The 14,211-nt window shown below is 40.9% G+C and overlaps 1 protein-coding gene across 1 annotated transcript; it reads left to right on the forward strand.

The window, feature by feature from the left end:
* Positions 1–625: 625 nt before the first annotated feature.
* On the forward strand, positions 626–13,933 carry wnt7aa (wingless-type MMTV integration site family, member 7Aa). Its single transcript, XM_085405538.1, has 4 exons — positions 626–1,274; positions 1,513–1,739; positions 5,227–5,498; positions 12,397–13,933. Exons 1-4 carry the CDS (start codon positions 1,204–1,206, stop codon positions 12,874–12,876), a joined length of 1,050 nt encoding a protein of 349 aa, XP_085261664.1. The 5' UTR covers positions 626–1,203; the 3' UTR covers positions 12,877–13,933.
* The last annotated feature ends 278 nt before the right edge of the window (positions 13,934–14,211 follow it).

The raw sequence follows: 14,211 nt of genomic DNA on the forward strand, positions 1-14,211 counted from the left end.
AAATTCAAACATGCAAAACGGCTACAAAATACAAACATAATTTCATATCGTTTTCAATCATTCATATTCATATTATGATTGTAAGATGATGCCGTTTGACTTCAGATAAAGACGCAAAAAACCCTACAAAATGACTCAAAATGAGCACAAAGACACAAATGACATCACAAGTCTAAAATGACTGTACACATAAAACAACTACAACTAGATACAGCATCTTGGAAAACACACAACATGACTACAAATAGCTCCAAAACAAGACAGACAAACAAACAAACAAACAAACAAAAAAAAAACCCCTAACGTAATAATAATAATAATAATAAAAACACTACTGCCAAGAGACAAAAACCTTTAAAGAGACTCAAAATGTCCACAGTGACACTAAATAACTGCAGGTGCAAAAAAATGACTACCAAGACACACAATCAACTACAAAAACACAAAATGACCGCAAAGACACGCACACATATTACGCACAGCTAAAGATGACAAAGGAATATAAATACTATATATATATATATATATATATATATATATATATATATATATATATATATATATATAGTCTGACAGAGTGAGCCCCGTAATCCGTTCATTTGGGCTGAGGTGTGTGTGTGTGTGTGTGTGTGTGTGTGTGTGTGTGTGTGTCGGTGGGAGGGGCTTTTATTTTACTGCTAAATAAAAAGTAACGGTGCCCGGCCGGCTGCCAGTCTGCGGTGTCGCGGGTGACCTGTGGTTTAGGATGAGCCGCCGCGTGTGAGTGTAAGGACGTGACGGCTCCGCGTGTTTACCACACGGGCCTGCGGGAGCCGCAGCGTGTACCTGCAGGCTGTGTGAGAGCGTGTGTGAGCGGCTCGGAGGCAGATCTTCCACAGAACACGCCCTAGTAGAAAAGGTAGACACACACACCCACGGCGAGAGAGAGACGCACACAAACACACTCACACTGAGCCTGATCACCGAGGAGCCGAGCTGCCTTACCTGTACACAACAGCCCCAATGCTCCCCTGCAGGCTGCCACCTCCAGCGCACTGTCACCAGATGAGAGCAGGGCGCGTTTACTTCCACACACTCTGGACTTATCGTATATTTACGCGCGGGGCTCTGAACACCTGGAGAGCCTGCGGGACTCAGCAGGAGGAGTAAAGCTGGGTGTTGTTGCAACAGCGGAGCGTTCATCCACCGGCAGGGCTGAGTACCATGAACAGGAATACGCGGCGCTGGATTTTCCATTTTTTCCTGTGCCTCGGGATAGTGTATCTGAAAATCGGGTGAGTGCTCAGGTGTATTTGTTCTGTTGTTCGTGTCTCAGATCAAAAGGGAGATTCTCCAGACACACACACACACCGGGGTCTGCTGGGTGCTGGGGTCTTTTATGGTTTCAGTTTGTACATGTGTTGTTACAGAATCCCACGCACCTGCCCCCCCTGCATCCACTCACACGTGGTGTTCTCAGAAAGAGCCGCAGAAGGGAAACGCCACATTTCTAACCTGTCACCTTCATCGCAGGGGGCTGTCGTCGGTGGTGGCGCTGGGAGCGAGCATCATCTGTAACAAGATCCCCGGCTTGGCCCCGCGTCAGAGGACTATCTGTCAGAGTCGACCCGACGCGATCATAGTGATCGGGGAAGGAGTTCAGATGGGAATCAATGAGTGTCAGTTTCAGTTCAGGCACGGCCGCTGGAACTGCTCAGCCCTGGGGGAGAGGACCGTGTTCGGGAAAGAACTCAGAGTGGGTATGTAGTTGTACACGCTGTACCTCAGTGACGCGCTCAGTTTAGGAGTAGAGGCTGATTCAGGGGGGCGGTTGGCTTTTGTCTTTCAGTGGCATATAAATAGAATAATACTAAATATAATTATAATGCCATCATAACACTACTGAATGTTGTATCTATATCTGAATAATACTCATATTCTAATTTCCTAAAGCACTTCTGTAAAAATAATTGATCTTTGCCTGCTTTAAAGGGTTCCATCTCTCTTGTCACCTGGTTCAGGTGGACTTTTAGTAGAAATAGTTTGTCACTATTATTATTATTAACATCACATTAATGTTAAGATTTTCTGCAGATATTGAAATAAATGTTTGTGTCTCTGAGCCCCACTTTTGTCTTCTCTTTCCCCTCTGTCGATCAAGACAGGTGGCTGCCTCTCGCCCAGAAGTGTCTTTCTGTCAAAAGGGAGTTCTTCCTCCCACCTGTCACCAAGTGCTTCTCACAGGGCGATCAAGTTGGGGTTTTCTCTCTTTCTATTCATCCCCCCCCCCCCCCCCAAAAAAAAAAAAAAAAATGCTGGTGGCAGATGACTCCCCCTCTGTGAGCCTGGTTCTATTGTGAGCCTGGTTCTACTGGAGTTCTTCCTCACAGGGAATTGCTTGAATGTTGAGGTTCTCTCTCTATTATTGTAGAGACTTACCTGAACATTTAAAGTGCCTGGAGGCTGTTGCTGTTGTGAACTTGCACCAGAGATTTTAGCATGATAATTAAACAACAAGTTTACATGTCTGTAAGCTTTGTTCTTTTGTGGTCGGCTTTAGCACCGGAGGTAGAGCAGGTCATCTGCTGTTTGGAAGGTTGGTGGTTCGATCCCTGGCTCCTCCTGTCTGTGTGTTAAAGTATCCACAAGTTGCTCCTGATGTCTCCATCTGAGTGCGAATGTCATTTATAGAGTGCTCAAGTAGAAAGGCACAATATAAGAACCAGTCCATTTACATAGTGAGAACCCTTTAAAACAGATATGTGAATAAATGTCAACTAATAAAATAATTATTACACAATATTTTCTTTAGCTTGTGTGTTATCTTTAGTACATTTCCAGTATCATTCTAGCAGATACAGGGGAAGTAAGCTGGATACTGATTGTTCAAAATTGCTTTTAATTCTCCAAAAACATTTAGAGGAGACATTCCTCCGAGGAACTCGAACTCTGACACTTGGACAGATGTCTGTAAGTTTGAAGCCCAGGCGCACTGCGTCTGCTCTCAGTGGGAAAATAAGCCCCTGATTTGATCCTGTGTGTGGAACAAAGCTGGAGGCGATGCTCGCTCCAGAGACAGCACTGTGGATAAATGAGTTTTTAAAGGCCGGTATTCTGCTGTCCTGTCCTTTAAGTTCAGCCTGTCATCTCAGACGGAGAGCTGAGGGTGTCGTTTTTCATGTTGTGTGTATTATAGCTCACGCTGAGCTGTGGTTGCTGCGTTGTGCATGACATACTGGTTTGAATGAGTGCACCAACCCATTTTCTTTGACCACTTATTTAATGTGATGCATTTGACGGCTGCAAGATACACATACCTACATGCTCTCTTCTTCTTTTTTTATCCACTGTCAGTGCGACTGCCTTCATGTATGTTCATAAAATACACCCCTCTCCCCCACCCACACCTCCCAAAGCTTCAAGTTCAGACAAGTACTTACTTCTAGGTTTACAAATTTACCTCCCGGTTCTGCAGCTTTGGCAAAAGACGCTGTATGTAGAATGATTTTTAGTTCAGTGCTTCAGGGCAGAGCAGCACTCTTTATCATCAGATTAAAGTCAGCGAGTAAAGATGAGTGCAGATCTTTTCAGAAAAGCACAACTGCAAAAGGCTGCTTGGGTCCAGCTCCCCAACACCTTGTCTATGTGAATCTATTGTTTTGTTTCAGTGAGCTGGAATGCTGATAACTGACAGAATACACCAATTTGGGATCATTGTTGGCAGCAATGCAGGAGGGTACAGTAGTTTGGCATTAGATTCAAGCATCCTCCCCACCCACCAAGTTGGCTGCTTGATGTAGAGAGTGAGTACGGGCTTCTCCTTTCTTGGCTGCACGGGCAAGCGATTGGACAGAAGAAAATATCTCTAGATCACAAATGTAAAGCCAGGATGTTGCTTTCTGTGATGTCCCATCTACTTTGAGATGGTCCTAGACTGATAGTGAGAATCAGGACTCATTGTGCATGTGCTCCAGCAAGCTTCAACAGCTGCACAGAAGTGTGTGTGTGTGTGTGTGTGCATATAAAGACAAGCTGTGCAATGTCGGAAAAGTCTCTGTGGCAGTTCAATCTCTTAACATCCACTAGCTCATTTGGGACAGGTCCAGGGGGACAAGTATGTGGTTAGGAAAATCAACCAAGTTAAACCTGGAGTAGAGTCAATGACAACGAATGTGCTGGCAAATGTCACTCAGGGCTTCAGTGGAAAGAAAACAAAACAGGAACCCTGAAATGAACATCAGAACGAGGCAGACAAGATCTACTACACAGTTTTATTTACATAAAACAAGTGACTAGGGTTAGGGCGACGAGGATCAGCTTTAAGTTAAACTACATGTTAGGGTGAGGCACTGAAACTGACTTGTTAGAGCTAGAATTAAGCATTAGAACTGCAGAAAGGTATCGCAGAAGGAGAAGTGGTTACAGTTAGACAAGTGTTACAATATGACAGAAGCAAAACCCAGCTCCTGATGAGAGTTGGGTTGTTGGGTTGTTCTGGGACAAAATGTTACCTTTCAAATAAAGTCTCATACATTACATCACTACATATAGTGATTTTCTTTTAAAGGTATCCCATCTGCTTGTCCCATATAGGTCAAAATGCCTCTAAATAATACCCCTAACCTGGGACGGGTCACCTGGCAGAGGTTAAGAAGTTAGTAGTTGAATATGATGACTTTATTGGCCATTTCTGGATGCTTTCCCATGTGCTCAGAAATGATCTCCGCCTTTAATTAAAAAACTACAGCTGAAGAACTTGGATTTATGGAGTGGAAATCCATCCACGTAGGGAGGTTGTGCATGCCTCTCAGATTCCCCTCCGCAGGGTGGATCCTGGAGAGATGGCGGCTGGGACAAGGGCCAAAGCCGATGCCCGAGCTTTTAATCTCTGATCTGCCTCTACTGTTTCATTATGCTCATCTGATCAGTGAATTAGTGTAATTACTCCTGCACTTACAGTAGTATCCCACCTAACCATACTTCATTACACATTCAATACAAGTTGCTTGAAAATACCTTCCTTTATTAAAGGTGTTCACTATTAGAGCTGTTAGAGGTACGCTTCCTGCTGAAGTTTATCTGCTTAAAGAGAGCTTGATTAATGAAGGGGACTTGGCTCGGCTTGTGTATTTCATGATTTGGTTTGAGGCAACTATGAAAGGTATGTAAGGAGGTTTGACAGTGCCTGAAATAGTGAATCCTGTTGTCTGTGATAGTGATTAGAAATGTCTTTCCTCTTTATCGCAGGCAGTAAGGAGGCTGCTTTCACCTACGCTATCATAGCCGCAGGGGTCGCCCATGCAGTCACAGCGGCCTGCACCCAGGGGAGCCTGAGTGGCTGCGGTTGTGACAAGGAGAAACAGGGTTTCTACAACCAGCAGGAGGGCTGGAAGTGGGGTGGCTGTTCTGCGGACATCCACTATGGACTGAGTTTCTCCAAGGTGTTTGTGGATGCGCGGGAGATCAAGCAGAGCGCCAGGACACTCATGAATTTACACAACAATGAAGTGGGACGCAAGGTAGGTTTATACATCGTCACCACCTGACGGCAAGCGTTCTGACAGAGCTTCATGCACGGTTGTAATAAAGCCATGCAAACGGTATATCACAATGTGCAAGACAATGTAGGCAAATCAGAAATGACATACACACCGTCTCACATGCTGTTAATGGGGTACAGCCTGGACATGACAGCAGTCTGCAGGCAATCCGATTTCAAACAGCCCACATTTGCTCCCCTAATACCTCAGGCCAACTGATGTTAAGTTTAAAGTTTGTGTCACTCCCTGCATGGATCTCATGGGGTTCAGCTTTTAAGCGAAGCAACCTGAGATCAGTGTTGACAGCAGCACTGAAACCTGATTCAGCAGCATGGCTTGATTGTAATGTAACTACTAACAGTTGTAATGTGGATTGCTCACACTATAACTGATATCAGATCCAGCACTCTTTACAACCAACACATGTAATTAGGCAAACGCTTCCATATCCGCACCTACAGGCAGTTCAGAGTTTGTAGTTCTTTGTTAAAAAGACAAAAATCTGAAAATGCTAACATGGTGTTGTAGTGTGTACAGAGAAAATGTAACTTTGCCAATTAAACAAGAAGAATAGCAAGAAGAAACAACAATGTGGGCTTTATTAGGGAAACTGTAAATGAGACTTTTTTGACTTTTTTCTCTGATTAAACTGGAGAAAAAAAATCAGAGAAAGTATCTGAAAGTGATGAAACTCAAACAACAGTTGCACACAGAGTGGTGGATGAGGTAAATGTTAGAATTTGTTATACCCACAGCAGCGAGAGCAGCAAGTTTTAGTTGTTTGAGTATACTTGAGTCAAAGATAGCACCCACTCAGTTTAATAATGATTGCTCAACAAGGCACATACCTGTCTTCTTTTTGCATGTTCTACATTCTTCATGTGTCTTTTCCAATATAATGTCTATGGAGAAAATGCTGTTTTGCCCACATTTTGAGTTCTATTACCTTCATTTGTGTTACCTGCAAGCGGCGCACAGAGGTCTCCCAAAACTGTGAAAGCAGTTTGACATCTGCTTAAAACTGAAATCTGTTGTTATCTATTGTGTTTTTAACACTGTGTCCAAAACACCAGAATGTTCTCATGGAAACAAGGGTTTTAATGATTATTTCTTTAATCTTTATTGGTTTTCTGTCGTAAGCTTCAGTGAGCTCTACAAACACATTCATCTTAGAAATAGAATTAACGGTTTGGCATTAAAAATGGTGAACCTCATCCCCTTATTTACCCATACAGTACTTTCCTTCCATGCATACACAAATTTATCTGTCACACACATCTGCATCGAGGGTTATTTCTATCTTGGACACTTTAACATGCAAAGTGGAGGATAACAACACAACATTTCAATGAATGGACAACCTGCCCCACTGTAAAATATAGTACTGGTTCCTACTGTTTAGTCTTTGTTAAAATCTTAATGGCTCATATCAACATGAAGGTAAAAAACGGTTGTTTTTTTTACATAGAAATTTCATTATCAGGAGCCACTGAGGGCATCGTGTGGTCATTGCAAAACTAGTGCAAATATCATTTTGAGAACACGAACTCATGAAGTAATAGTGTTTTCAAAGAAACAAATTAGGGTAAACCCAAGACGACCATATTATTATTATTATTATTATTATTGTTAATTTATTTCAAACATGTAAACAATATACAGGTACATTTAGTAAAGAAAATAAGAGAGAGAGAAAAAAATACTATACAAAAGTCAATACATTTCAACATAGCTACCGTCCTGATTCATTTACATGTTGAAAGGGAGTGGGAAGAATTACACACTTATTTAATCCCACCCCTTTGCCAGAAGTTAGCAGTTAATATTTTGTCATCTTTCTTACTGATATAATCTGTAATAAAACAGTGAACAGATTTCTGATATAAAATCACATCATGAAATTTTTTAAATAGAGACATTCACTTAATTTCAATATTTTCCCTTTCTTTATAGTTCGAGAAGATCATATTTTTTAACTCTTTTTGAACTGTTTTATGTTTGGACGTTGCTTTAATTCCGTATTCAAACTGTTCCACAGTTTCACTCCATGCACAGAAACACAAAAGCTTTTTCTTGTAGTACGTACCTTCCCTGTTTTGAAGTTACAAAAACCCCTTAAATTGTAACTTCCTTCTTTCAAAAAAAACATACTCTGAATATTACCTGGCAGTTCTTTAGTTTTTGCTTTGAATAGAATTTGTGCTGTTTGGAATTTCACTAGTTCGGCAATTTTCAATATTTCAGACTGCAAAATTGTGAGTTTGTATGTTCCTATAACCTGCTCTGTGGATGATTCGAACTGCTTTTTTGATATGGAAGAGCATTACCCCGATGCTGATATCATTAGCAGCAGACAGCAGTAAGGAGCCAGACGACCGACTGATCAATAGAAAAGACTGTTCTCAAAACTGAACCACAAGAAAACAGTCCATTGAAAAAGCACTGGAAGGCATCAAAGGCACATCCTGCTCCTACTATTAAAGTGGACATGAAAGTCTGCATGCTTTAACCTTAATTTACACCACGGAGTCCAACTCTAAAAACAATGTCACAGATTTAACACTGTCCATGAAGCTAGATTTAAAAATTTTTATGGTGTTTAGAGCATGTGTAGTGCCATCTTGTCAAGTACGGACAATTCAATTCAATTTTCAATATTTATACAGTGCAAATAACAACGACAGTCACTTCAAGGTGCTTTATATTGTAAGGTAGACCCCACAATAATCCATACAGAGAAAACCCAACAATCATATGACCCCCTATGAGCAAGCACTTTGGCGACAGTGGGAAGGAAAAACCCCCTTTAACAGGAAGAAACCTCCAGCAGAACCAGGCTCAGGGAGGGGCGGGGTCATCTGCTGCGACCGGTTAGGGAGAGAGAAGGAAGACAGGATAAAAGACATGCTGTGGAAGAGAGACAGAGATTAACAACAAGTATCTAGAAAACAAGAAATTGATGTCAGTAGGTTGGTTGGTTACTACTAATACTGCTACACCAGTTTATGTTAGCTAACTAGTGACAGAAACAATTATTAATTGGAAAGTAAGTAAGTAAGCTTCTTCACTGTTGGCTAGCTGCACTGAAATGGGAGAATCCTGCTGGGCTTTGTTGAACACTTTATAGATCAGGGTCTTTGATTATTTCTTGTTGGGCCAGACAAATATAGAAAACCATTACATCATGTCAGACCTGAAATCTGATTTTAAAAAAGAGAACTTGTAAGCTTAATATTTCCATTTTTATCAAATGCCACTGAAGAATCCTTACCTTTAAACATAAGCTTAGTTTCTTCCTCCATCTCTGAGTGAAGTTATCTTGCACTGTATTCTTTTCCTTGGAAATAAAGCAGCCATACTTTTAGCTAGCAGATGCACTGTGGGACAACCTGCACACAACATTTTGTGTGTTCGTTGAGGTGATGGAAACATTGTATTTGATGTTAATGTTTCTCCTTTTATGCTCACACCTATTCAGTAGCACTTGCTAGACGCTATACCATGAATTGTGTTCATCTGCATCAAAAGCACTGTTCTATAGCACCATAAATGATGAACAAATTAGGGCAGTGCCTGCTGAGTGCCTGTTTAAATTAAACTTATACTTAAAATTGTCTCCAGTACAGCGCTTATGAAGTAAATTAGTAAATAATAGTTATAGAGTAAGATAAATGTTTTTGTTTAAGGCTGTGAGCATGCTTATTTCAATTTAATTCAATTTTACTGTATTGATTACACATTCAGATGACCTCCTATGACACTGCACTTGGAGACAGCGGGAAAGAAAAACTCCTTTCAACACAAAGAAACCTCCTGTAGAACCAGGCTAAGGGAGGCGAGCCTTCTGGTGTGTTGGGGGAGAAGATAGGACAAAAGACACACTGTGGAAGAGAGCCAGATAACTAATGATTAAACACAATAGTTGCGTAGAAGCACATTGAGAGTGTTTATACAGCTAAGCAACAGCAACTAAGGGGTGATTCAGGGTCTAGCCCTAACTATAAGCTTTATTCAAAAGGAACGTTTTAGCCTAATCTTAAAAGTAGAGGGGGTGCCTGTCTCCAAAATGCAAATTGGGAGCTGGTTTCACAGAAGGGCCTGAAAGCTGGAGGCTCTGCCTCCCACTCTATTTAGGAAAACTCTAGAAACCACAATTAAACCAGCGATCTGAAGCAAGGAGCTCTATTGATAGAATAGGTAGTGCCAGATTATTCAAGACCTTTCTTTTGAGGAAGGCGATTTTAAATTCAGTTTTGCTAGTGAACAGATCCTAATATTGGAGAAATATCAGTGTCAGTATTCTCACTACAGCATGCTGTAAGCAGTCCTAAATATTTGTTTGTTGCACAATGGAGGACATAGTCTGGTCAAAAATGACTCAGAGATTCCTCACAGTGTTACTGGAGCCCAGGGTAATGCCATCAGAATATGTCTCTGTTTAGACAATATGTTTCTGAGATTTTTAATGCAAAGCACAATAACTTCCGTTTATATTTAGATGCAAGAAATCAGAGGTCATCCAGGTCTTTATGTTTTTAAGACATGTCTGTAGTTTAACTAGATGGGTAGATAAAGCTGGGCATCATCTGCATAACAATGAAAAAGTAGCTATGCTGTTCTAATAACACTGCCTAAGGGAAGCATGTATAATGTAAACTGAATGAGTCCTAGCACAGAACCCTGTGGAACTCCATAATTAAGTTAATGTATGAAGAAGACTCCACATTTATATGAAGAAATTGTAGTCTATTAGACATTATTCAAACCACTGCATCACAGTACTTTTGATACCTATGTTTATGCTCTAATCTCTCTAATACAATATTGTGGTCAGTGTTATTGAAGGCTGACACGTCAACCATAGAAATGAGTGGATATTAGTATACTATTAACTAAGACAGCTGTTTAAAGTGATGACTTTTTACGTAGTGGTTTAATTAAAGCCTGCACTACATAGTCCATTAAGACAGATAAAGACTGAAGCATTAATAAATGGTAGAGCTTCTTTGAACAGTAGTAATGGGATCTAATAGACAGGTTGATGGTTTGGCGGATGTAATTATTCTGTTGAAAATTTGGGCATTTCAAGTCTTTGGAGACTGATTGACCTTTGAAGAATTTCAAGGAACATTAGTTCAACGCTGGCCTTACTATTCAGCCTGAGAGGTTGCTGCTTGCTCTGGTATCTCAACTGTTGAATAGCCTGCATTAATTTTTTATATAAATGCTGATGGTTCAGCCAGAATAAATCCTACTGAATTTTGTTATGCCCTGACTATGTCCACACATGGATGGTCATTGAAATTTTGTCAAGATAAAATATATGCTCCTTTATTTACTCTCTAACTTTTCTGAAACCGGTAATACGAACTCCAAGATGTTTAGGAAATATTTGCATTTTCAACAAGCTAAGGTTTTATAATGACCACAACATTGTGCAAATGCATCATTATGGAGGATGCTCTTGAGATTTCTCTAGTGTAGTTGATTTTAGACCTGTGGTTGGACACACAGGCAAATTAAAAATGTATCAGGACCTATTTAGCTTCAAACTTTTTTTTTTCTTGCAGTTTAATGGCATTTTGGTACTAGAATAGTATTAAAAGCTAATAGATGAAGAGATATGAAGAAAGTTAATTGTAGTCAAACAAAAATAAAAAGGAAATCCTGCTCAGTCTTTTATGCAGTTCAACTGAATCAAATATTCGTTTCTGTTCAATGACATGCATCAGATCATGTAACTGACCATGAGATGAGATTATTTTAGGATGTGTATAGAGTTGATGAAAACCTAATTTCTATGTATTAAAGACAGAAATAGCAGTTCCTGCAGACCCTTACCTTACATGCATCAAATGAAAAATCTAAGCAAATCTTTGTCAAAATTTCTCTGTGTGCACAGCTTTACTTTAGAGGAATGCATCTAAAATGTTGTTTGCAGAAGGCTGTGCGAAGTCTCTCGGGATGAGGCTTCATATTTTAGGCCTGACATCAGTCACAATGTGATACAGTGCGTGGATCTCTTAATATACACTTACTAAACTGATACCTCTGTAATTATTGTAGGAAAGCTTTCATGTTTAATTGGAGATAATGTCAGTCTGTGTGACTTGAGTGCCAACCTTCCAATTTCTTGAGAAGAATAAACAAGAGTGTAAAAGGTGCCACAGGAGGCTTACGGGGCTTCTGTTAGACAAACAATGGCATCTTCACTGGGATTTCACTTCACTGAACTCCATGAATTAAATGTTTGCCGGGTCTCGGGGGCATGACCACACTAAGCTGTATGCATCCAAGGCTTTTGACAATTACCCCACGAGACTCCAGAAAGTCTGAGGCCACATCGGAGTAGAATAATTAAAAAGCAGGGTGAGGCTTCTCTAATGCATGCAAGGGTTCCCACTCAGTGAGGAGGAAGAAGGGTAAGTTGATGTCATTCAGCCAGAAGCACAGACAGAGTCCCCTGGCTGTAGTAACAAATACACTGAAAGGTTCCACTCCTAAACTGTAATTCAGTTCATTTCAACGACTACGGATACTCAAGATTGTCTTTTGAAGCTCATCCTGACTCGTAAAAATGGCACATGTATTGCTGGTAGCTATAGACTGACATACTGTAGCAGCTCTGAGATCCCTGGAATGCTTGTATTCATTTGGAATGCTAGAAAATGTTTGTCTCAACCTGTTGAAGCGTTAGACTCCCCCGCCCCACCGACTCATTATGGAAATACAGCAACAAACAGTCTACCGAAATTGTATAAGATGACAAAAATTATGCACACTTCTTTTATCAGGAGGCATGCATTAGTTATAAAATAACAATTTTTCAATGGCTTAAGTTTGAAAAGATTGCTTCATCTGAGCTTTTCCTCTATAGGTCCTGGAGAAGAGCATGCACCTAGAGTGCAAGTGTCATGGGGTTTCTGGATCCTGCACCACGAAGACATGTTGGACGACACTCCCCAAATTCCGTCAGCTGGGATACATGCTCAAAGACAAGTACAACCACGCTGTTCACGTGGAGCCTGTGCGCGCCAGGCGGAACAAGCGCCCCGCCTTCCTGAAGATCAAGAAACCACACTCCTACCGCAAGCCCAAGGACATGGAGCTAGTCTACATCGAGAGGTCTCCCAACTACTGCGAGGCTGACCCTCTGACCGGAAGCATGGGGACGCAGGGCCGTCTGTGTAACAAAACAGCTCAGCAGCCCAACAGCTGTGACCTGATGTGCTGTGGTCGGGGATACAACACACATCAGTACTCGCGTGTTTGGCAGTGCAACTGCAAGTTCCTGTGGTGCTGCTATGTCAAGTGCAACACGTGCAGTGAGAGGACAGAAGTGTATACCTGTAAATAGATATGTTTACTGGACATTCCTTTGTGTTGTTCGTGGGTTTCAGTATCTGTGGAGAGACTGCCTTGCTGCCCTTGTGTTACAGCAATCACAGCTTTTTCATTCAACTTTGTCGATTATAATGATGCCAATGGACATCTGCCACGACACTGGACTTGAGCTATCAGCTTCACAAATGTTCTTTTTGTGTTTTAAATTGATTGACATTTTGTGCTGCATGCTTAACGTTTTCACAGGCCGTACTGGTCTACTGGCATGACTCACCTTAAACAGTAGGCCTAACAGGTTTTTATTTTATTTTATTTTTCTTTTGTTAATCGACTAATAATTTATTTGATGAGAAAACTACTGATCATTTCGAAGATTCACTGCAACTAAATCTAGTAAAGGTTTGGTGGTGTAGATTCCGGTTTTTAGAAAAGAAAAAAGAAACGGGCACTTAAGGTTTTTCTTTGTTACTTTTTTTGGAAGACTTAAACACTGGATATAAAAACTCAAACAGTCTGAACTAACCAATAGTGAATATTTGGGAAACTACAGCAGAACATTAAACTACTGATTATGGGTCAAGTATGATAGTATTGTTTTCTACTTGTTCTCTGTCCCATTTCCTCTTCACTTTGCTGCTAGTTGTCTGGAAAGGTGTGGTCGAGCAGCCACATTTGTAGTTAACCCCAGGAGCAAATGCAAGCTTCCAGATCTAAATCCCCATGTTGCTGGTTAATAGAAAATATTTTGTAAGAGTTTATTTTTATATAAATATTTCTTTATTTATTTCCCATCTTTGTTTAAGATGTGTTTTCCCTTTATGTTAGTAACTGTGTGTGTTACTGATTTCAGGAAATGACCCACTACAATTTAAATATAAGTCCTGCACACTTGCTAACACGTTTATTTAGTCACAACATTTTGGTCTGACTGACCTTCAGGAGGTACATTGTATGTCTGTATATTCACACGCACACGCACATGCACGCACGCACACACACACACACACACACACACACACACACACACACACACACACACACACACACACACACACACACGTGTGTGTGTATTCATATCCTTGCGGGGACATCTCATTGACGTAATGCTTTCCCTGACCACTTACCCTAACCATGAAAAATGAATGCCTAACCCTAACCTTTACCCTAAACCTAACCATACTGTAACCCTGACACTAAAACCACATTTTGAGTCTTCAATCCTCTGGGGATGGGCATTTTGGTCCCCAAGTATACAAGTAAAGTAAACTTCCGACTTTTGGTCCCCACAAAGACATCTAAACAGGTACACACACACACTGCTGTGAAAAAGTATTTGTCCACTTTCAGA

The sequence above is a fragment of the Rhamphochromis longiceps genome, linkage group LG5, assembly GCF_057381845.1.
Source record: "Rhamphochromis longiceps isolate RC_006_pf linkage group LG5, R_longiceps_female_GT1.1, whole genome shotgun sequence".
In the NCBI taxonomy this organism is placed as follows: domain Eukaryota; kingdom Metazoa; phylum Chordata; class Actinopteri; order Cichliformes; family Cichlidae; genus Rhamphochromis; species Rhamphochromis longiceps.